The sequence below is a fragment of the Zootoca vivipara genome, chromosome 1, assembly GCF_963506605.1.
Source record: "Zootoca vivipara chromosome 1, rZooViv1.1, whole genome shotgun sequence".
NCBI classification, from domain to species: domain Eukaryota; kingdom Metazoa; phylum Chordata; class Lepidosauria; order Squamata; family Lacertidae; genus Zootoca; species Zootoca vivipara.
Genome location: NC_083276.1, coordinates 91,821,642 through 91,846,708, shown reverse-complemented (window position 1 = coordinate 91,846,708; position 25,067 = coordinate 91,821,642). Strand labels below are relative to the sequence as shown.

The following is a 25,067-nucleotide window of genomic DNA, read 5'->3' as shown; positions in this document are numbered from 1 at the left end:
TTTTTTTTTTTTTAAATATTTTTATTAATTTTCCAATTAAAACCAATTATATCACATTCAATATTTCAAATTATACACATATATATATCAATCAGACCGAATGTTATGCCAAATCATCTAAAGAATTTTTTATTTGGGTTCCCATGCTTCAAGAAATTGGGAATTCCTCGCAACTGTCCACTGCCGTCTTTTTTCTAAAGTTCAAATCGTCCTTCAAGTTCATAATAATCCAGATCTTCCCCTTACAGTCACATAGATGTTTTCCACTTTCACGATTGTTTCCCAGCTGCTGATATTAATATCAAACAAAGTCTCACAGATGTTCTTTCTCCTGTGTGAGTTAATCAGTCCAGCCTCCCCATAAATCTTCTTAATGGAGCTCCTGTTGCGTTGAAGCAATTCGAAGTAGCGCCATCTTAAAAAGCTCAAATCACTTTCGCTTTCCTCTCATGGCCATGAAAATTTACGATCATTATGGAATTTACAGCTTTTCCAGGCAGGAGACCCAAACATCAAACCATAGACTCTTGGTAAATTAATGGATCTCCTTGCCCTATAGCTGAACTTAGCTTCAGGTCGCTGCTCCAATTTAAAGTGCGTCACAGCTCATAAATCCTCCGAACGCATTCAGAACTCCTTCCGTCCGACTAGGGGGGGGCTTTTCTCATCGGCAACTCCACATCTTTAAAAAAATATGCTCAGTAACAACAGTTATAAGGTTCAACTCACACAGTCTTTTGCTTCTCTTTCACTCCAAACAAGCCAGGACATCGCGTCCGGGAAGGTACGAGGCAACAATATGAAGAAAAAAAATAAAATAAAAACTCACTCCCCTTATCGCTCCGTCCCCATCAATCCTTCTTCCAGATGCAGTACAATCTTTGACTCCTCTCACTCGGCAGCATAAATTTCTCAGCAGTAAACAGCGCTTCTTTCCCTCCTTCTGAAGTATGTCCATAGATTTAAGCCTAATTATCTTCTTTAACCATGGAAATCCCCGCCATGCAGATTAGCGTCCGGGAGTCCTGGCCCTTGTAAGTGCTCAGCCCAAGCTCCCCCCACTCCAAAAACAGTCGGAGTGGGTCTGGGGGCATCGCGGGCCAGCGGCCCCTCTCCGTAACCCCCGGAGAGGGTAGGGGGTTGCCATTTACTCCCCTAGCAACCGCCAAATTCCTTACAAAGGTCAGAGAGATGGAAAACAGGTCCGCCATTCCTGCAGGCGGAAACCGGAACCTCATTAGGTAGTCCTATTCTTAAGGAATACCACTAGCTGCCTAGAACTGCCACTTGCTGCCTTGCATCCCTACACAGAGGCTGTATTCAGACATAACACAAAACCCCAGCTTTGCAAATCATGGTTTGTGAGTGGCTGCCAAAACAGGACGTAAAACCATGATTTGAAGCTGGTTTGCACAGTTTGTCTTAACTGTAGATATGTCTGAAGTGCAAGCTGGATTTTGAAGGGGCAGAGGAACCAGAGACCAAATTGCAAACATGCGCTGTATTATGAAGAAAGCTAGAGAGTTCCAGAAAAACATCTACTTCTGTTTCATTGACTACACAAAAACATTTGACTGTGTCGACCACAGCAAACTATGGCACATTCTTAAAGAAATGGGAGTACCTGATCACCTCATCTGTCTCCTGAGAAATCTCCATGTGGGACAAGAAGCTACAGTTAGAACTAGATATGGAATAACTGATTGGTTCAGAATTGGTAAAGGAGTACGACAAGGCTGTATATTGTCTCCCTGCTTATTTAACTTATATGCAGATTTCATCATGCGAAAGGCTGAACTGGATGAATCCCAAACTGAAATTAAGATTGCCGGAAGAAATATCAACAACCTCAGATATGCAGATGACACAACCTTGATGGCAGAAAGTGAGGAGAAATTAAAGAACCTTTTAATGAGGGTGAAAGAGGAGAGCGCAAAATATGGTCTGAAGCTCAACATCAAAAAAACCAAGATCATGGCCACTGGTCCCATCACCTCCTGGCAAATAGAAGGGGAAGAAATGGAGGCAGGGAGAGATTTTACTTTCTTGGGTTCCATGATCACTGCAGATGGTGACAGCAGTCACAAAATTAAAAGACGCCTGCTTCTTGGGAGAAAAGCAATGACAAACCTAGACAGCATCTTAAAAAGCAGAGACATCACCTTGCCGACAAAGGTCCGTATAGTTCAAGCTATGGTTTTCCCAGTAGTGATGTATGGAAGTGAGAGCTGGACCATAAAGAAGGCTGATCGCCGAAGAATTGATGCTTTTGAATTATGGTGCTGGAGGAGACTCTTGAGAGTCCCATGGTCTGCAAAAAGATCAAACCTATCCATTCTTAAGGAAATCAGCCCCGAGTTCTCACTGGAAGGACAGGTCCTGAAGCTGAGGCTCCAATACTTTGGCCACCTCATGAGAAGAGAAGACTCCCTGGAAAAGACCCTGATGTTGGGAAAGATTGAGGGCACAAGGAGAAGGGGACGACAGAGGACAAGATGGTTGGACAGTGTTCTCGAAGCTACCAACATGAGTTTGACCAAACTGCAGGAGGCAGTGAAAGACAGGAGTGCCTGGCGTGCTCTGGTCCATGGGGTCATGAACAGTCGGACACGACTAAACGACTAAACAACAACAACAACATGTCTGAACTCATAAATTGTTCACACGTCATAATTAAGGCTGGTGCACCACAGAGGTGAGAATGAACTGACTGAATACTGAGCAGAACCTCTGAATACTAAGCAGAAGGAAAGCAAACTAGGCAAAAAATTCTGCCCCATGGTTTCTTTGCTCTGCGTGTTCGGGTATTCAAATGATAGGGTCCATTCTTGACTATCATTCACACAAAGCATAGTTTTGCGTGATGTCTGAATTGAAACAGAGGTAGTTTTTTTCTGAGAGTGGTGCATTGCAAACTTTTAGAGTTCATGAAAATCCTATCACTTGGCCATTGTGGCCTTGTGGGGTTGTGAAATATACTCGGAGTCGAGAGTGAATTTCATGCTCTTTATTCAGCTCATAGTCATCAAGGAGGAGAAGAGAAGACGAATGGCTCTTTTCCCAAAACCATCTGCTTATATACATTATTTACACAATGGGCCTTGCGTGATTGGCTACTTCAGGGCTACACCTGTGGGCCAATTATATTGTGGATTGACTTCTGCCTGCAGCCTGATTGGCTGCTCCTACAGGCCAATCAGGTAGCAGATTCACTTCTGCCAGCCGCCTGATTGGCTGCTCCAGCAGGCCAATCAGGTTGCGGATTCACTTCCACCTGGAGTTGGATTGGGTAGCTCCCGCTGATTCTGAATCCTATTGTTCTAGGATTCAGCTCAGTACATAACAGGTTGGCACAAAGTTTCTTCCCTGATCAATGACCTTTATTTATACTAGTTATAATGCTTATATATTATGTCCCATATTACAGACAGCATTTTGCTCTTGTCCTGCTTGTAGGCTTTCTGTAGGTATGTGGTTGACCACTGAGAGGACAGAAGGCAGAACTAGATGGATGTGTGGTCTGATTCACCTTGGCTTTTCTTGTTCTTACGTTTTTGATGTAGACCTATGTAGACCTACCCTACAATGGATGCACCCGTCAGCTGCACTCCAAATTTATTTTGTACAATAATTTGTGTCTTTATTCTTCCACATATTCTGTACTATGCTTGCTGAGATGGTGTAATGGGGAGAAGGGGAGTTATTTGAGTAACTACCGTAGCTTTCGAACCATTTAGGGCTTTGGAAGCTACAGATTAAAACCTTAACCCCAATTGTAAGCTGGCAGGCGGTGATGGCTTTCAGCAACAGAAGTTTAAGAAACATGGAAATGTGAAGTGAAAACAGGGACATTATGTATTATCTGAAAGACATAAACATGTTACTTCCATTCCCAACTCCCAGAACTTGCCAGTAATTCTCATCTCTCTCACTTCTGATCTTGATACATAACTGTTTATACATCACTTGGGCTAGCTTATAAACTGTAGTTAAACTCTGGGATTTCTTGCAGCTTTTCAGCATATACCTTCTAGAAAATAATTTTGCTTAAGGATTAAGCTAGCTAATTGTAATATCCTCATGAATGCAAACAATCTGCTTCTTTCTGTCATGGAAGGATACATTGCAGGAAAGGATAGCTGTCCATAACCAAATAAAGGAGAAAGTTTCATTCCTTGTCCATGACTATTAGTTCCAGGCATGCTTAACGGTGCTCATGGCGAAATGGTGAGCAGTACAGTTGCTGTAGTAAGCTTGGTGTTTGGAATTTCCATATTACATTAGACTCTGATCCAGTGGTCATTTAGATTGGATAAACGTCAGTTTATTTTAAAGAAGGGTCCATAATGCACAGAAGACACTTGCCTGCTAGGCCAAAGAGGTTCCCCACCACTGGGCAAAGACGTCTATCTTGATCTGATGCTGAAAAGAACAACTGTGGTACAAGGTATGCCGTGGAGGGAAGGACATTCAAACACTTCGGAGCCACAACAGAGAAGGTCCTTCTGCATCTTAGTTACATCTATGTTGGCGTACTGCAGCTTCCTCTAAATGGTGGTGCCTTTGGAATGTCTTTGGAATTTGACATGGTCCAAAATGTAGTTGCAAAGATGCTGGTGGATGTTTGTCCATAGGATCATGTTACACCCATCCTGCAATAGCTGTTGTGATCACACAGGGTCCCCAGATGTCTCACGGTCTGTTGCCCCCTGTGCCACCACTGGGTTTTCCGCTGCCACCAACCAGTCTCTAACTGGTAAAGTCCAGTCAGGGTTAAATTGGAACATAAAAACTTCTGTTTATTTACTGCAGTTTAACAAGCATGTGGTATCATAAACGGTCTTCAAACAAATATAATAACTGTATGCCTATACCAGCCTATACCTTCCTATACCTTCCAGCATCCAATTTCCACCCTACTATTATCTACTGATCTTCTCAGATTCAAACTGTTACTGACTCACATTATTATTCCTCTACGCTAACTCAACCAACCCACAGACTTCCCTCAATTCACTCCTACTCCAATCTCCCTCATACACTCTCCCCCTTCAACTCCCCGCCCCCCCCCCCGCTGGTTTTATAGCCCCACAGACTCCGCCCCCTGGGTTCTTATTGGGTAATCCAATTAACTATTTCACCCCCAGCACTATCCTAGGCCAACGTCACAAGCACTTCCAAAGCTCTCCCTAGCTTAGGCCCAACATACATTAAAGAATTACCTCCTCCCATATCATCCTGCCCACTCTCTAGAATTAGAAGGTAAGGCCCATCTTTGAAACCTTCCAGAGTAGAAGCACAGCTGTATGGTACAATATAGAGGGACTTCTCGGTGGCTGCACCCAGATTATGGAACATACTGCCCCATGAAATATGCTTGGCTGCCTCCCTCACTGTTTGTCACTGGCTGCTGAAGACTTCTGTATTTCAGCAGACTTTTTTGAAATGGCAGATAAGCTTATACTATTTTAAACTGCTAACTTTGTCTCTCTTTGTAAATGTTACACACACACACACACACACACACAAAATTATTGCATGTTATAAGGTGTATTTATGCTAGAAGCGTTGTGTGTGTAAATGTGCTACAACATATATCTGCATCAAAAGGTTGCCATGAGGCTAACATGCCACCCTGAGTTATTTGGAGGAAGGCCAGAAAACAAGCGTTACTAGTGAAACAAGATTTCATGTTAAGGAGACTGAGGGCTGTGCACGAATCTCTGCATGTTTACATATGTATGTAAAATCTCTCTGCTTGGTGTGGACTTTATGCATAATAATTCACAGTGAGCATTTCTATAAGTTATTTAACAAAATGGTACAAAGAGTTGAAGTTAGCTAAATGACTGATCCTATTGGAAACTTCTTTTGCATTTCAAATCTGTATAAATGGATCCTTGTGTGACTGAGAAGCATTTGATCATTGACTCTAATGAAATGGTAAGGCAGTGAGATGAGCTGTAAAGCTAGCAACTGGCGATTTACAAAGTATGGGTTGGTAACTGGGATGTTCAACGATTTCTTGGTTCTCTCCCCCCCCCCCCCACTACCCCACTTCTGTAGATCGGCCTATTCAGTATGCACATTCTGCCTTTGAAGATGGACTTGCAAAACTGACTGTTCAAGACGCCTTACCAGAAGATGATGGGGTGTATACTTGTTTGGCAGAAAATAGTGCTGGAAGGGCATCCTGCAGTGCTCAAGTTACTGTCAAAGGTGAGTGCCCATCTTACTTACAGCTTAGAAGAAGGAAAATATAGATTAAATTGAAAGCAGTAGCTTTGGCCCTTTTTTATTGGCTTTTAAGAGATTGAATGGTGTAATTGATGATGCGATGTGGTGATCAGATAGAATCCTGTTGTATCTTGAGAGTCTGGCTGATATATCTTATGAAATTGACAGCATATTTTGAACCGATAAAAAATGATTTCTGTATGCTTACTGATTGAAAAGCCCTTATCTACATATTGACCTTATTAGCAGCTCTCAGTCAGCTTGATAATTTTTCATTGCTGAAACAGGGAACCTTGGGCATCTTTGCTTTTCTTTCTTTGCAGGTTTTTTCTCAGCGCTATTTAAAAGTTGAAATTATAATGCAGGGAAGAGTGTGATCAGCAATGATAATTGGAGCAAGAATGACTCAGCCCTGATGGTAGAGGCCAGAATAGTTTCTCTTGCACTCCATTTTTTAAAATTCTTTTACATTTTGTGGGTTGCAATTAGAATGTTTAAGTTTTATATCTTAGTCCTATTTCAGAGCTCTCATGAACTCTCCCATCCAGACAGACCACATAGAAACCTTCTTAGTTTTAACAATGCATACATACATACAGTGGACCCTCTGGATACGAACTTAATTTGTCCCGGGGGTCCGTACTTACCCCAAAAAGTCAGTATCCAGAGGTGCTGCTTCTGTGCATGTTTGCAGCATGATAGAGCACTTCTGCACATGCGCATGTGGCAAAACCCGGAAGTATACGCTTCCGGGTTTGCCGTGTTCGCTGTTAGGATTTTGTGTACCCGCTGCTGGCTAGTGTGCAGCTAGTGTGATTAGTATAAATCACATGAGATGTCTGAGAAGAGTGTGGGAACGGAAGACTGTCTTATCTCTTCCGCCTGAGCGTGTTATTGTACTTACTTCCATTTTTGCTGTATGCAACGGCTTGTTCTGCCAGAGTATGGAGAACACAGACGGGATTATGGATTCTCTGTATAGACTGTAAATAAAATGTAGTTTAGACCTACGGATGTTTCTTGCTTCTTGCTTCTTGCTGCGTGATGCCAGAAGACTTGTGTGCACTTTTCATAAGAGAAGTGTTGCAGAAAGGCACTCTGGAGTGAAGGGGCATGCCATTCCAGAGACGTGCCTACTAGGAGATGCCCAGGAGTGTTATGCACCCGAAGGTAACATAACCCAAGATACCACTGTAATTTTAATTGTATGCTGCCTTTCCAAACCATGCTCAAGGCAACTTACAACATGAAAAAATACATAATTACAACATAAAAAGGAGTCATAATAAATAAAACACCAAAAAATACACAGCCAAATTGAACACTTGTCAAATAAATCCTAATAAGATTTAAAATAAAGAAACAAAAAAAAATACCACCAATAACAGCAACACACACCCCAACAACTCCCCCCAACAACAATACCCCCAACCCAAGAGTCTGTTCAGCAGCCTCAGCTCTTGCAGCTGTAGTCAGTAAGGCCCCACCCTCCCAGGCCAGGTGGAAAAAGTCCTGCAAGGCAAGGAACAGGTTTTCTAGGGCTCACAACCAAGATAACAACAACAACAACGATTTATTATTTATACCCCGCCCATCTGGCTGGGTTTCCCCAGCCACTCTGGGTGGCTTCCAACAGAAAAATAAAATAAAATAATCTATTAAACATTAAAAGCCTCCCTAAACAGGGCTGCCTTCAGATGTCTTCTAAAAATCTGGTAGCCATTTTTCTCTTTGACATCTGATGGGGGGGCATTCCACAGGGCGGGCGCCACTACAGAGATGGCCCTCTGCCTGGTTCCCTGCAACTTGGCTTCTCGCAACAAGGGAACCGCCAGAAGGCCCTCGGTACTGGACCTCAGTGTCTGGGCAGAACGATGGGGGTGGAGACGCTCCTTCAGATCATGTGCTCTCAAATTACTCTGGTTGGTCTTCCATTCATTTGTTACTGTTTTGAGTAAATCAGCACTATTCATGTGCCACTACTTGGGGGGAAACCAACACACACTTCCCAACCACATTATGGCCACCCAGTCAGACAATTAAACAAACCTCCTAGACTCCTAAGGCTACCCAGGGCTTTTTTTTCCAGACAGAGCTCACCGGAGGTCTGCTCCGGCACCTCTCAGGTGGGTGCCATTGCCATTCTAAGAGAATAAGTTAATGGTGAACTCAGGCACCACTTTTTCTAGAAAAATAGCACTGGATGTCCCAGAATGTAGTTTGGCCTAAACTCCCCACCCACCTGTCAATCAGCTGCCATCATATGGCTTCAGGCACAGGACATGTAAAACTGAAATGAGCTCCTGATTCTTCCTTTTCAACCACTAGTAGAATTCAGCACTTTAAAATTCGGTACCTTTTTCTGTCATCTTGTAGTGGTATCCAAAAAAAGCACCAAATTAAAAAACCACTGAACTATAGCTGGAAATAGTTCACTTAAGGGTATGTTCCCAGTGTTTCCTTTGCCGCCATTGCCCCAGTTGCATTCAGCCTATGGCTACAAAGGAAGAATCCAGAGCATACTTAGATTGTGCTCCTCATTGGCCCTTTACAAGCTGTGAATCACCTGGTAATGTGATGGTGTGTGATTGGCAGCCTTGTTCACCAGTCAGTGTTCCATTGGAAAGTTAGCTGGATCCAGTCCTTCACCCCTGGTATAAGTCATCTGTATGTTTCAGTTGACCCTACCCAAATTTACCTGGTGCTGTTTTGAGTAGAGATTGTTTCCTGGATTTTTGGTGTGCTTTTTATGTCAGCCTAGTTATAGGGATGCATAAACTAAATGGGGAATATTTTTTACAGTAATAGACTTAAGTATTTTAAATGTATTGAGAGCCATATGTTTAACATTTTAACAGATTTAGGGCATCCTGTTAAAACCTCATTAGTTTGCATTTGGATTTTATTTTTGCTGTCTCAGATTGAGATAAACATGGATTTTTGTGCTGAAAATAGGCTTGAAACTGCAATTGAAGCTTCAAAAATCTGTGTACATATTCCTCCCATATCTTTAAAGCTCCCTAACGAGCACCGGTACTTGTGGTGTAACACTGTATAATATACAATGTGCTGCTGCTCAGGGCTTTCCCTGCCAAGGGTTGGGGAATAAACACCCACAAATCAGAAAGAACACAGATGCAAAGCGAGTTAGGGATAATGAGTGTTCCTCTGCTATATGACACATTTCTGTCCCACAAATAGCACTCCCATGTCCAATGAAATATCCCATTTGTTGGGGTCACAGAGAGCTGAAATAGATTTTTTGCCCCAGCACTTTTTGTCATGTTTTAATTTTTGTAAAAGGCAGAAGAGAAATAATGAATAAACCTTTGGTGTTAGATGACAAAGATTTGCATAAGACTAGTATTTTAATCTTAATGAAGAAAGTATTGAGCAAATTCCTATCAAAGAGCATTACAGTATATTCACCCATTACACTTCTAGATGTATTCACCTAATTTCAAAAGTCACAAGACAGTTGGGGTCTGGCTGAGACTGTTTGAGGTCTGTGGTTATATAATGTGTGAAGTACTATCGAATTATCTTATGATGCAGCGGAACCTTTATCATTTGAAATTTGGTATCAGAATCCTTGTAACTGAATTCATTGTGCCCTTTCTCCTGTATTATATCTGTGTGAACAGCATTTGTGTCTGGCCAGATGTCTTCTTTGATCCTTTTGGATGTGCATTGCTTAAATTAAGTATGTCTGTGTTTGATATTATCCCACAGAGCTTGTGATCTCAGCCACCCAAGAGATTAATATTTTATCACCATCCAAGAGATTAATATTTTTGCTCATCAGCTCTCCTGACCACCACCACTCTAGCCAAATCTTCCTTCCAGGTCACATTTTTTTAGCAAACACAGAGTGGAGAATCCATGTTTGTAGTGCAATGCATAGCTCTGCCCTGAAGGAGATTATACAGTGACTGCCTTTTCTTTTTAATTTTACAATTACAATGGCCTTAGAGTACCTGTTGCTTTTTCACAGCTGCTGCTTTATTTCTGTTACATTCCCTTTTTGTTATTTAATTCAAAGCAGTGTGCATAGGGTTTCCCTGGCAATCTCCCACCCAGTCATTGACCAGCCCCAGACTTGCTTAACTTCAGTAAGGTGTCTGCTTCAGACTATGCCCTGGGACCTCAGTGTATAAATCATTTTGCTTTCAGACACCTTGGTGATGCAGAAGTAGTAGTAGTAGCAGCAGCAGCTGACAGGATTGAGGGAAGTTTACCTGCTGCTAAGTGTCTTTAAAGTGGCCCCCCACATTTTTTTCTGCAGAAATCTTTCAGAGCTTTCCCTGTTCTTTTATTATTATAAAAGAGAACAAAAACTACTGAACTAAACCAAGGGTTTTGACATTAACTGTCTTGTAAAAGGCCCATATAAGCAGCTTGTAAACGAAATGGAAAATAACATAAAGAAAAGAAAGCATGTCTTTATAAATTCCATGGGATTATGGGATCAAGTTCTAAAACTGAAAGCATATTATCAGCACAAAAGGAGATGTTCTGTCAAATGGATGTAAAAATAGCTTGTGTGTAAAGTGCGATCTTCACCCATCTTCCTGCTACCAGGAGTATGGCCATCCCTACATTGTATGTCCATGTTACATTGTTTTTTGGAGGTGTTGCATACACCCTGGTTAGCAGTTGTGTTGCCCAGATCTGGGTCATTTTATTTGAGTTAGAGAAATCATGTATGCTATAGATTAGGGTCTCATCCAATGAGGAGCCCTTATTCTGAAGTAGTGCATGAATGACAGCTCCATATACTGTGTTTCTGCAGCTCACAACATGATGTATTATATTTCTACATATGACAAGCTAGTGGGGCTTTGTTTATACCTACTTATGGCCTGCATAAGAGCAGAAGCTTGGCCTAGAGTTTAATTTTTACTTGCCCCAAATCAGATGTCATATACAGTGGTACCTCGACTTATGAACGACTCGACAATCACATTTTTCGACTTACGAATGGTGGTAATGGCCGTGTGCTTACGAATGTCTCGACATCCGGAAAAAACCCACGGCGGTTTTAGATAGGGATTTTTCGACTTATGAATTTTTAGATAGGGTTGCTTCAACTTACGATTTTTTCCGTTTCCAATGCATTCCTATGGAAAATTGCGTTTCCAATGGCATTTTTCGACTTACAATTTTTTCAACTTACGAAGGTGCCTTTGGAATGGATTAAATTCGTAAGTCAAGGCACCACTGTATGATGTTAGGTCTACTGCAGCTCGGCCTGACTTCACCCAAATAGTCTTATGGGCCAAATGGGGAGCACCAAGCCTTGGGGCAGCACGTAGTGAATTGAGCAGAATGGAAGGTGAGAGGTGGTGGGGGTACCAAATTTTGATGTTGCACAGGGCACCACTGAAATTTGAAAGACCAAAGCCCGGGCCTGCCAGAGGGTCAGAGGTTCCTCTCTGCTAGAGTAGATGATGGCGGGAAAAGAAAATAATTTCATTGTATGTGTGGATTTGTTTGTGCACCTTTGATGCTCACATATTGCATTTATACAAGAAGGCTTGGTGTTGTGACCTAGGGTTCACCCCATTAATTCTCACAATGATTCTTTTAGGAAGTAAGGCTGGGAGATGGTTTCTTTCTCAGTGAAAGAATTCAGCAAAGAATTGAATTATTGTATCACTTATACAAGATTCTGATTCTTTTCTCCTACAACACACTGGGTCTCTGTTGAAAGATCTCATGGGTCTCTGGAAGGATAGTGCTCCACAATGGGGGCTCTGTCTCCATTTATATGGCCTGTCTCCTTGACATAATGCATGTTGTGCATAATTACCTGTTGTGCTTTAAGTATGTTATTTTTACTCATTCATGCATGCAAGGGTGCAATGTGCATGGTTCAAACGCAACAAAATATGAAGTGATACAATGATTTTATTCTCATCAAATGATACTTGCTCTTATTGATGGGAAAGGATTCACATGCTACATTGAGCAGTTTGCATTTTTGTCATAGTTATAAATTTATTTATTTTTGTTACTGCTTTTTATCTGGTAGCAGTTGCCTTTGGGCGAGGAGCCAAGTAGCACATAGCACATCCCCAGGCTTGCAAGGATGCCATTGTACTCTCCAACACTTTCCTGGCGAGGGAAAGATCTACACCATGAGGGGTGTTGTTTGCACGACACTTTCTTCTTCTTACCTTCTTTACCTTCAAGGCTAGAAGCCAGGGAGTAGCCACAGATATTTATATAGTCTACCCGCATTAAATGTTTGTGTTGGGTAGCCATAGTCCTCATAATCTGATTATAGCAACCATTCATTGACCAGCAGGCAAGCAGATTAGAGTCACCTGAAAGCTTTTCCCCTGAGAGGCTGCTGTGACCAGTTTATCACAGCAAGAGAGGAGAGAAACATTGCTTGCAAAACCTGTTTCAGGAGCAAAATACAACTTGGTGTTTTCAGGTAGGATTCCCTTCTGGATGTCTTGGAGAAGTGGCTTTATTCTTGTGTTTGTTTATAGCACTGTAAAACCATGTTGCTTTCTTGAGTGGCACGCTAAATCAAAATACTGTGTATATATGTAAATTAATGTGCACCAATTTTTAAAGCAACTCTTTTGAATATGTTTAGAGATTAAGGGATTGCATGTGTGTGAGAGTGTCACACCTATTATGTAGGAGGGGGATTGTTGGTTTGTTTTTGTTTTATTAGTTATTTTGTGTTGTCATATTGTCTTTTTTATGTTGTGAACCACCTTGTGAGCATCAGGTGAAGGGCAGTTTACAAATAATAGAATTATTATTATTATTAATTTTATTTATTATTAATTATTATCAGTTTCTGTCATCTGCCAATGTTCTAGGACCATACAGAATGCAAAACATTATGTTGCATGTTACTTTGGAAGTAATGCAATTTATGGAGAACGCTGAGCTTAATCTGTCCATTCATGGGAGCACTTGACAGTCGTCATCATCATCATCATCATCATCATCATCTGATGGCTGGCTTCCCCCAGCCGCTCCTATTGCTTCAGCTTACAACCAAACAATGTAAGGAGGTGGATTTGATTGTACACAACACTAAAACACGATAGCAGACCCTGTGGTTGTAGCCTTCATCCATACAAGAACTCGAGTGACCTGTGTAATTATCACATGGAAAATGGCAATTTGCTGTTATGTAAACTGTGCAGATATGTCTGAGGCTGCATTTTGTTTTCTCTGTGTATGGGTGAGTAACAGCCATACGTTGACACACTCATGCATCAAAAGGCTTTGTTGTATATTGACAATGCACTACTGGAAAGCAGCTTCTTACATTTATTTAATGTGCATGTCTAAGCATGATGTGAGAATAAGTTGTGTAATGAAGCACTATGGCATATAGACATGGGAGTTGTATATAAGAATACACCCTTAGTTTCAGACAATGAATTTTCTATTCTGTGTTTGTGGGGAAGGTGTGTGCATATGTGTACAAATATATATTGAAATAGTAGTTGCACTATTGTTGCTGCTGTTTGCTTTCCCCCTCAATTGAAGTGGGCCCAGATGCTCACTGTGATAAAGAGAAATGTACATACCAGCCATTCTAATGCTGGTTTAGTTATCAGTCTTGCCTGTCGGAGGAGCTGCTTTGCCTTGTTTATTTTCTGAAACATTGATTCACCTGAACATTCCTTTCCTTAAAAAAGAAGCTGCAAAACTGTTCCAAAGATTATGATAGGTGAGGTGGTTTATTATGTCCAAAGGCTTGCTAGTCAATGTTATTCCCAGCTGAAGTGCCTGGCAACTGCAAAAACTGGCTTTCCTTGAGCTTAACCTGGGACATGAAGTTGCATCTTTTGATGAATGCACTTCCAGAATTGCTCCACTGCTCAAATTTTGTTTCACTTGTATTTACCTTTAGCATGTATAACTTTCAAAAAGTGAGCAAAGTGGCCATATAGAACTTGCACACACCTCTGAAGGACCATAATGGATGCTTCTAACCCTATAAATACAGTGGAAGCTTGGAAGTAGAATCAAACTGGCAGTACTAACATGCTTCCTTGTAAATCTTAGTAAATCTCTTTCCGTTATCATATTCCAACATTCATATGTTTTACAGGCAGTTGTGTGTAATTTTATTAGCTGAAAGACAGAGTACAGAACAAACTTTGAAATAAATAGTTACAAAATGACTGAGGTCCTAGTTGAAAGCCTCAGGCCCTAGAGATGGGACACTAGGTTCCTTTGCATAGATCAAGAACACAACATGCAAGAGGGCCTAAAATAAGTTTTGTTATATAAAACAAGCTTGAGAGAAGTCTGCTAAAGTGTCGTGATTCTGTGGGGTTTTGTTTTGTGGGATTTGTTGTTGCTTGTTTTTAGTGAAACATCAGGTTGTCTGAAAAGGAAAGTGAACAGGAGAACTTGCGGCGTGAAGCTGAGAAGTGGTCTTATATAAAAGCAGGTCCTTTTAACTAAATTTTGAGAAGAGAAACTGTCTTGCTCTAATGGGGGCTAAATGTGACTGGACAATATGATGTTGGCTTCATGTTCACTAGATCCACACATTCACATGTCTTACTTACCTTATTGCATGGTTTAACATGTCAGCTTTAGCACCAAGAGTAGAGAACTGAAATTGTTCATGTTTTTTAACTTGAACTAAACATAAATCATGGTGAAGTTTTATCTCCTGTACCCAAATTGAACTAAACCTACAGTGACTTTTGTTTTACACTGACTTTCTGCCTGAGACTTCTTATGTTAGTTTGATTTTTGTGATCATTCTGTGATGTGTGGCGTGGCAGGGTGGGGCGTATTCCTTTTTAACACATTGTAAACTGAACACTTTACTTATTACATGCTAGTAATCCACAACCTAATTGACAACCGGATCACTTTGACTGTACAATCATTTTCAAACTCACAGGAAGAAAGATGTGAGGATACAAATATCCTTGGCATCCTTTCCTGACCAGTTTCAGTGTAGGCAGACATGCTTCCTCTTTGTGCATCCACTCCAAACCTGTGCAAAGAACAGAGAAAGTAAGAGAGGATGAAGTTTCAGGGGCACTTGTGCCATCAGTGAAACTGATTCCTAAGAGGAAGCCAGAGCACTTCTGTCTTGTTGCCTTCCTTTTGAATTTCATTTCTAGTGGAACACAATTAAAGGTTGAGGGGGTTGGACAAAATTGTTTTGCAGAATTAATGGTGGTCGGGTACCAGTTGGCCATTTGTGATCTAGGAAATGAGTTAATATGATGAGGTGGAGTACAGGGATCTGCCCCATACTGCAGATTTTGAACAAAATTCGGAGTTGAAGCATTGACTCCTGCTGTTTCCTTCCGTCAAACTCAGTTTTGTATATGTCTCATTTGGTTTAGGAAGCATAATAATTTTCTGTGTATTTCTTCTGGCCACAACTGAACACTCCTGTCCTTCTCCATCCAGCTTGTTTTGATTCACTAAGAGACAATTTGCAGTTCTGATAGTCCCATGACTATTTCCTATGTTACTTATAAGATACTTATAAATCAACGTCACATAAAATTGTCATTGTGGCGCACAATAAAATAATTAAAACTTCACAAGATTATAAAATCAAAAAATACAGAAGAAATGATGAACAGTGAATCAAATTAATTCTCTAAAAATCCTTGGCGGAACAAAAATATTTTTGCTGCCTTTCACATGGAACAACTCAAAGCAGCTTCAAGTTTATTAAGGCTATGTTGTTTAGAGGTACCTTCCTTTAACAGGAGGCATTGCAAGATAAATATAGCATGGTCCTATATAGCAACTAAAATCCTGTCTGGTGCACCAGCCTACTTTGGATAAAGGCAGTCTTTGTTACTGCCACTGCTTGTTTATGCATTGACAAAAACCATATTCTAGATACAGCAATTGTTTTTTTTTACTCTTTAGGATTGGGTGGGGAATCTTTTTGACTTTGGGAGCCAGATCTTTATCTGGCACCATGCCACAGGCTAACCTCCTGTTAAGCATGACATCATTATGAAGTCACATGATTGACAGGTGGTTTTTTTTGCCCCCCTCCCTCTAAATCCTTTGCTCAGGATTCCCAAACTTCTAATAGCCAGCTAGCTGTCATGTACTTTAGAATCACAGCTCAAGGGCTGTTCCCAGCCCTCTGCTTGACGCTTTGGGAAGTGCTGAAAATGGGCCTGGCAAAGTATTTCTTTCTCCCCTCCCAATCAAGAAAGAAGGAGCACAGATGAAGGAGGAATGTCCAAATTTCCCCATCAGTGTTGCAGTCAAATTGAACTTGCTGAATATTGGACTGCCTTTAAAGAGACAGATCCTTCTAGAATAAGCTCAACTCAGTGCTGGAGAGTATTTTTTAAATACTGTACCTTCATTAAATGCTATCACACAGTCTTGAAAGAACTACAGCCATAGGGGGTGGGAAATGTTTTAAGTTGGAAGAGGCTGGTGCAACTAACAAGACAATTTCTGGGCTGCTTGCATTTCTCTTGATTTAAGTCTGTGGATGGCAGGTTGAATTACACAACTATGCAGATCCTGCTCAGTTGTTGGTTGTCTTGTATATATTTATGAATTGGGGAGAAGATTCTCTGTCTAAAAGGTATATCACTTAATGCAACAAGAAGAAGTAGCTAATTAATAGAAATCTGGATGGGTTTGCACTATATTACAGAAATTGCTTCCAGATTTATTTTTTGTATCTGTAAAATTGAAAGCTGAAAGGAGTATTCATGAAAGAAAGAAATATATCAGTGCATTTTGATTTTAACAAGACTTCTACATTTTGCAACTTTAAAAAAAATATCAGATAAATTTTATATTCTTGTTCCGTGAAAGCTGTTTTTTCTTTTTATGGAGCTGACAGTATTAAAGTATCAAAGCACTGTTAAAAAGTGGAGATTGGATGTAAACCAGAATGGAGATGAACCCTGTGAAGAATATAATCTTATTTGGAAGCTGTTCTGTGACTTCTTGACTGTGCATAATTGTGTGTGATTTCTCCTCTGTGAGCTTAGCAAACCAGCACTTTGTGAGTTAAGTCTTTTTCTGCAGTTCAGTTGATTTATTGGACTCGGAGCCAACACAATATTTTAATCACCATAAATGGTCAATGTTGCTGAGCATGTGTGTCTGCAAAGGATTCAAGCTAAGCATTATTTGGCTGCATTATTGTATGGCTCTGGCAAACAGATTCCTCTGGTATAATTAGATCTTTTCCAGAAACTAAACACTACAGAAGATTATTCACATTACACTCACTTTAGGCTCAGTTAAATAGGATGAGAATTTACTGACAAATAAATAAGATTGCTATTTGGCTACTTTTGAACCAGTGTATTCTTGTTGTTTGCAGGGCTGGTCATTAGCCTCATGCTATTGGGTGGTATCAGTTCATTTGAATGTAAATATGCAAATAGGCACTCCCAGCTTAAAAGAGTCCATAAAGAGAAATAAATGTGAATTATAGTTTGGATCAAGTGTTAAACTATTATGAGCAGCATGCATTTCCCTCCACCTTGCTTTTCCTTGTTTCAGTGGTGTCAGCAAAAGTTTAGTCCCCCTCAACTTTTAAGAAAAGCTTGAAGCTGGACCAGTTTCTCAGAGTTTGTGTGTTTGCTAGATATGCGGGTGGTAGTGATATTCACAGGAGATTTAAGAGCTAAGAATATAAATGTTGCCATTCTTGGCCACAAGAGTGGCCCATGGCAGTTCTCAGAACTAAGAAAAACTACTGAGGACTGTTGGGATAAATCAGTACAGTGATGATATCCTTTGTTCCGTGGATAAAATAGAGGGCATGGGGGAGGGTAGCTGTACAAAACAACAGCAACAAACAGTCCTTCCCCATACAGTTTGGATACCATTTTAGTGTACAGTACTTAATAATGACTGTAAGAGAATGACGAGTAACTACTGTCAATGGAGATTTGAAGGGCTTTTGTGGAAATATGTGAAATTAACTTTGTACAATGATGATAATTAGGATTTATAAGAATTCCTAAGAACATAAGAAGAATATGTCTGGATTAGGCCAAAGGCCCATCTAGTCCAGGTTTCTTGTTCTCACAGTGGTCAGCCAGGTGGCCATGGGAAGCCTTCAAGCAGGACCTGAGTGCAACAGCAACTCTCCCTACTGGTTGCTGCTTCTTGGTGTCGTTCCTTGGACTATGGTAGTGGAAAGATTGGGTTGCATCTACTGTTGGTCCTATTCAGAGTTTACCAATTGAAAATAAAGGACATGAATGAGCTTGGTTCGTTGATTTCAGAGGGTCTACTTTGAATATAACATAGTTGAATAGAGCCCATTTCCTCTGCCACCCACCCCGTAAACAGGAAGTCCATCATCAGTAGGTTCTGTGGATAGATTAACCATTTAGTTAATCATGACAACAGCACTCTTTTCTGGATTGGCTACTACCGTAATTAAATGTTGATATGTAGGTAATTTGCACTTTGACTCAGAGTGCTAATTACACCATGAAACGTCCTTCAAAAGTAAAATAAATTCCAGAAAATTGAATAGTTTCTCCCCCCCCCCATAAGTTTATTGTTTTATTTTTACTCTTCTACTGTGAAAAATGCACACTGTAAGTGTTAGGCTAAATTTTAAAAAAGGTGTATTTACACTGAATATTTGAACGGGGGGAAGGCTATGTGGTCATGTTCATGCATTCCTTTTTTGCATTGATTCCCAGAGGGATAGACCACGGGAATCTTGGAGTTAGCACATGAGTCAGTTTCCTTTCAGCTGGGCATTTTCTTGATGATACTACTTACACTTCTGGTTTTGTAGCAAACATCAAACTGAAGGTCCTGGGAAACTTTAGTGTAAGTCATGCTGTTAGGTCAATTAAGATTGAATGCAGGCTGCTTTTTCTCTGCATGATGAGCCTCACTTCCAAACGTGGAAACATAATTTTACATAATTTTGCCAAGTTCTGTGTATGTTTAGAGATTTGGAAGTGTTTTATACATGTCTACTTCAAAAGCAAGTCCTACTGAAGTCAGTGGTGCTTACACCCAGGAAACTGGGTTTGGGTTTGCTGTCTCTCAACTCAGAGTAGCTGATGTTAAGTAGACCTATGAACTAGTCCTTCAGTTTTCTGTTCTTTGAACAGACCTAGATTGTGTCACAGTGAGATTAAGATTCTGTTACTGATCTAGAGATTTGGATCACATCTTCTTGCTAGCCCTTCGTATAACCATGTCTAGATATGGATAAGAGGATAGTTTAATCCTCAAAGCATTTTTGTTGGTATGTATCCCACTAAATTAAAAAGTTATGGACATATCCATTAATGAGAATAGTTTTATACAGGGAACAGTTAGGAAACTGCTAGTAGGAATATTTCCATGTTAATACATCCAGGACAGACTAAGGAATAATGACAAATGGTTAGTGGAAATGCACTTTTTTCATAAATCACAGAGGATCTTTGTTTTGGGAGCAGAAGAGATGACTAAGAGTGCTGTAGTATCTTTAATGACTATATATTGTGGCATTAGGTGTATGAAATAGTTGCCTGAATGGGGTAGGTATATGGGTTCTGAATAAAGAAGGAAGGGGTAACATGTGTTATTGCATTAAGTGATCTCAAAAGGTTAAGCAATGCAGAAGTTGTGTTTTCCCTTTTGTTGAGTACAATTAGAGTGAATAACCTATGGTACAGGTGTTTTATCTGTCAACCAGCTTAAAGCTTTTGGTTATAAAATTGTCTTAAGTTGCATTATTGCATGTATGTTTTTGATAGCACTGATGACATATCTGTTTTCATATTTTTTCAACCTGAACATTGGTTAAAGATTAGAACCAAATTCACTTAATAATGGAATTTAGATTTTCTGATTGGGAATTTTAAACCCCCCCCCCTCATAATGTGAATATAGTTAGTATTAAGGAAGAATATTATGCAATCAAGGAAACGTTTTCTTAAGTATTTGGAGGGCTTGTTAACTTGGAGTAGGTTGAAGCTGTCATTCCTGGGCAGGATTTCCATCATAAAAATGAACGTACTGCCAAAATTAGCATTCCTGTTTCAAAAAATTAAGTATGATAGAAATAGATGCACAACTTTAGTCAATATTGCATTTTTTAAAAACAAATAAAGAATTTTTAACAGAAAAATATATTAGGGGGCTGTTTTCTGTTTCAGAAAGAAAACCCTCTGTTCCATACAACTGCCTCGCTGCTGGATCAACAATAGCAATGGGCTTTTTTCCATTGGAAATGGTCCCTGTCCCATTCCGTTTTTGTTCTGATTGAAAAGCAGTTGATTACTTTGTACATGTCTTTCGTAATTTGAACTGTTGTCTTGCTTGTTCAAGCAGAAAAGAAGAGCAGAAATAAACCGAAAAGAGCACATCCTGCCCCAGTCAACAAAACCTTCCCTCCAATCTTCCTGAAAGGCCTAAGTGACCTCAAGGTGATGGATGGAAGCCAAGTGATTATGACAGTAGAGGTTTCGGGTAAGAACCAGTGCTTATTAATGGATCATGGTCACCTGTTTTGAGGTTTGACAAGGCTACTTTAACCCAGCAGTTTCTCCTCCTGGTTTCTAGGCACTTTTCTATATCCCAGTTTTTCCTTCTAACATTTGGAAAGTCAACATTTAGAGAGGCTTGTCTTGGTCAGGAAATTTCATGCATATCTTCAAGAAACTTTTAAACATATTTTTTAAACATATTTTATTTTAAACATATTTTGCTCTTAACCCATCCTAAGACTTCAAAGATTAGGCAGACAATAGGGCCCTTTCAGACAATATGTTTTGTGTGGCTGGGGTTTCAATTTTAGTTTGCACTAGGGCATTATCTGGCACATATGGTATGTTTTAAGGCCAGCGCTGTAACCCACCCACAGCCCAGTGGAAAGTACCAAAAAATAATCCATATAAACCCTTATTCCATCCGCATGGAACAGATAGAGTTTAAAGAAAGTGCATTGGGTGGTATTTCCAGCCACTGTCGGTGGAGTGGGGAAGAGTCATTTAAAATGTGTAAAAAGGAGGCTATAGAGAAATCTTCACCTGGAATTTATTACATCTGGTGTGCTTAGGAAAACCAGAATTGTGGATGTCTTTATGTGGGTGCATGTGCGACTGCAGAGGAAGTGGAAGGTTTTGTTGTTTTGTTATTTTGAAAAAAAAATATCATTGTTTACCATGGGACTGTAAAGTACGCTGTAATCTGACAATTCCATAGTGAGAAAAGCACAAAAAAGAGACTACATGCTACTTCTGAATATGCTGTTATATAGATTTTGCTGCAGACATTTCTATAAGAAGGGCAGGACTGCAATTGTGTGTCACCCCTTCTCAAGGGCAGATTTGCATAAGATTTGCATAAATTAATATACAAATTTAGAAATAAATATTATAATGTAAATAAAAATAACAATACAGAGGGGCGGAGAATCTGTTGTCCGGTGAGCTGTGTGCCTGCTCAGCCTGCTGTCTGGATGCAGACTGTGAATGGACAACTTCAGGGCTCCTGCTGCTCTCCCTTCATGGGATTCTTTATCGATATTCAGCAGCTGGACTGAACAACCCTTCAAATAGAGGACAGCATCAAATAGTGGACTGTCCTCTCACTGATCTTTCAATAGAGGACTGCCTCCTGTAAAGAAGTACAAATGGTCACCCTAGTTCAGGGGAAGTAGGGCCGAGGATAAGAGATGAAAGATGGTGCAGAGCCTTGAGGTTCCAGGATTCACAGGAAAGCATAGGACAGTAGGAGGGTTGTTAAATAGCTAAACCTAAGTGCCATTATATGCACTATGCCCTCAGTGTAATTTTGAGCTACCTGAATGTAGCTGAGAATAGGTCTATTTTAAAAACCTATGCAAAAGGAAGTCAAAGTGAGTTGTTTGTTCCTCCTTATCTCATGACTGCAGTTGGCCTAGTAGAATAGCTCGCACGCTTCCGTTGTTGCTTATGGTTTATCTCAAAGCCTTGTGTTTTGTTGTGGCTCAGCTAACCCGCCTCCTGAAATAATTTGGCTGCACAATGGGAAAGAAATCCAGGAAACGGAGGACTTTCACTTTGAGAAGAAGGGGAATGAATATAGCCTGTATATCCAGGAGGTATTCCCTGAGGATACTGGAAAGTACACCTGTGAGGCTTGGAATGACTTAGGAGAAATTCAGACTGAAGCAACACTAACTGTACAAGGTAATCATTCTTTTCCGTCATTCTCAGCATTATTTAGCATTTGTGACAGCGACACAGGAAAGCATTCTACTGTACCCAATGAATGACAGTTTCATAGAGAGAGGAGAGAATTCAAATTTCCCCTTGTAGTTTCATTTTCTGTATAACTTTCTCAAGAAGGCTGCGTATTTAAGAATCTACTCTAAACTCCAAACCAGGTAAAGTATAGCAGAGTATTAAATCAGAATATAAAGATGTTTGTAAAGGTGGTAGATTGCTTCTGCAATTTTTTTGGAAAGCTAGGCACATGAGTGTCAATAATAAGCCAGGGATAAGACAATAAATGTCTATATTATCTTCAGTACCAGAGACAGCATACCTCTGAATTTCATTTGCTGGGGAGCATGAGGAGGACATTATTATGCTTGTGTCCTGCCTGTGATAGGCCACTGTGAGAGCATGATGATGGACTAGATGGGCCTTTGGTCTGATCCAGCCACACTTTTCTTACACTTCAAGAAACTTAGCAGACTGTCAATAATTAATATGGCATTTTAAGATCAAGTTACAGTCTGCATTCATCTGTATCACTGTTATATCTCTTCCTTGTGGATCCTCTCCATTGTGGATAAAGTAACAATATGGATGGATGGATGGATGATAGGGTGGGTATTATTGGAGTATTATTGGAGGTGTTCAATTTCACCATGGTTGACAGGATCAAGTATTTCTTTAGGCTTTAAAGTTAAAAAATTCTGGAAATCTGCTTGGCCCAGCTTATACAGAAACAGCCTTGATATTATCATAAGTGAGCATGAGGAACTAATCCAAAAGGGAAGTATAGCCAAACCACTAAGGAGCACAATGAGTGATTGCCGTGAATTTTTTGTGGACAGAAAAATGCAGATAGGGAAACCAAAGCAAACTCTACATCAGTATCAGAGGGGAAAGAGGAGTTAAAAGGAGTGCTTAGTAAGGTAACTGCATGGATGATGCTTGTTGAAAATATTTTATTTATAAAAATATTTATAGACCACTATATCACCATACTATATTTTTGTAAGGAAAAATGTTGTCACACTGCAGTTCATGTGGCTGCTGATACATGGCCATGCTGACTGCACCATGAGGACAGAACAGCAGGCGGGAGGTGGAGGCAGATAGGTGAGCAAGCAGGGACAAGCAGAAGGTAACTGGAAGCAGGCAGATTGGTGTGGCTCATACTTTACAAGCCTCCCTGCTCTCCTCCAGGTGCTGCCAATGGTTGGTTTGGGAGATAGTGTGTGAATGAGGAGGCAAGCAAAGTGGGTGGGGTAGGCCTTCCCATACCCCAGTCCATCTCCCCTTTGTCTGCCACTACCAACAGAAAGAAGTGTGCTTTTCTCCTCTTCTTTCCCCGTGGCATCCGTCAAAGGGAGTCTTGGGGCAAGCTGTGAGTAGAGAGGGGAGCTTGGGGTAAACAATGGGAGGATGGGGGATTAGCAGTGCCTTTGTTGTATTCATTTTGTCACCTGCTTGAAACATTTTTATTTAGGCATTTTTGTTTATGCAAACAGGTTACCTGTGTTTTAACTTTTTAAGCTACTGCCATTTTTTAACATTTTCTGAATATCTTTAAATTTTCTGAACATCTTTAAATATGTTTTTACTGTTTTATTTCATATTTTTTGTAAATCACTTAGAGGATTTTTTACAGTCAAGTAGTATATAAATTTTCTTAGACACAATGAAAATAAAAATTGGTCTACAAGCAAATATATTGTTTTTTACTGCCCCTATACTAGAGGCCATGCAATAGGTCTGATAAATGGCACTTAAATTCATGTTGTTCTTCTTCCTAACTTAAACTTTGGACCCTTGGAAAACTTGTTCAGAAGCCAGACATTCTTCTGGCTTTTATTGCTAGGATCATAAAAATAGTGGATATCTGCAAATACAAACAAGCCCTTAAAAGAAGGCTGATTCTCCCTAGATAAATCTCCCTGTTATGGCTGTACTCGCTACTAGAAGAAAGGGAGACACCCTTAGCTAAGGCCCCAAGCTTTATTTCCCTCCATTGACTTAATTATGTGTAATCCCAAATAGTTTTTGCTTCAGTGTTGTGAGTTGCAGTTCAGAACTTCAGGTGCCTATATTTGATTTTCATAACTTTTCAGATGTTGACTTTTCCCATTCCTTAGTTCCTCTGAATATAAGAAAGGAACCAGCAACCTGAGGATTAACAGCATTAAGATTCTGAAATGGAGGGTTTAACCCTTTGGATATTCCCAAGGTGGTGGAGGAAAGTAATTCAAATGAGGATAGCAATTCTGGTCTTTTGGCATAGGTGTTCTTTTGACAGACAAGAAGGCAGAATTTATAAATGAATTATTTACCACAATTAAAGTCAATCTGCTCAAATCCATGGTGGCTATCAAATCTAAGACATGTTCACCTACTTTCACTGTTTCTTATGGTGACACTTTTCTCTCCATTCAGAGTCAGATTAATTTTATACAACCACTGTGGTCATGGCCAGCAGGTGGGTTCATCTCCTTTGCCTGAAAGGAAGAAAAATGGAGAAGTACCAATTACAAGAAAAAGGAAAGAAGGAAATTTTCATGTGCATAAGAATTTTTATTTTTTATTTTTTTACTGAGCTCATTGTGTTTCTACCTTAGTAATTCTAACAGGTGCACTCCTGAACAACTAGTTTCAGTCATG

At 40.2% G+C, this 25,067-nt stretch overlaps 1 protein-coding gene across 3 annotated transcripts in view; it reads left to right on the top strand.

Annotated features, from left to right (window-relative positions):
• The window catches only part of MYLK (myosin light chain kinase), a 185,879-nt gene that overhangs the window by 81,594 nt on the left and 79,218 nt on the right, over positions 1 to 25,067 (top strand). For 2 of the 3 annotated variants that reach the window (XM_035129122.2, XM_060275882.1), the window contains exons 11-13: positions 6,067 to 6,219; positions 20,545 to 20,682; positions 22,188 to 22,385. In XM_035129122.2, the coding sequence (XP_034985013.1) occupies positions 6,067 to 6,219; positions 20,545 to 20,682; positions 22,188 to 22,385 (489 nt within the window). The remainder of the gene's footprint in view (positions 1 to 6,066; positions 6,220 to 20,544; positions 20,683 to 22,187; positions 22,386 to 25,067) is intronic. The other variant, XM_060275899.1, reaches the window with a different exon arrangement.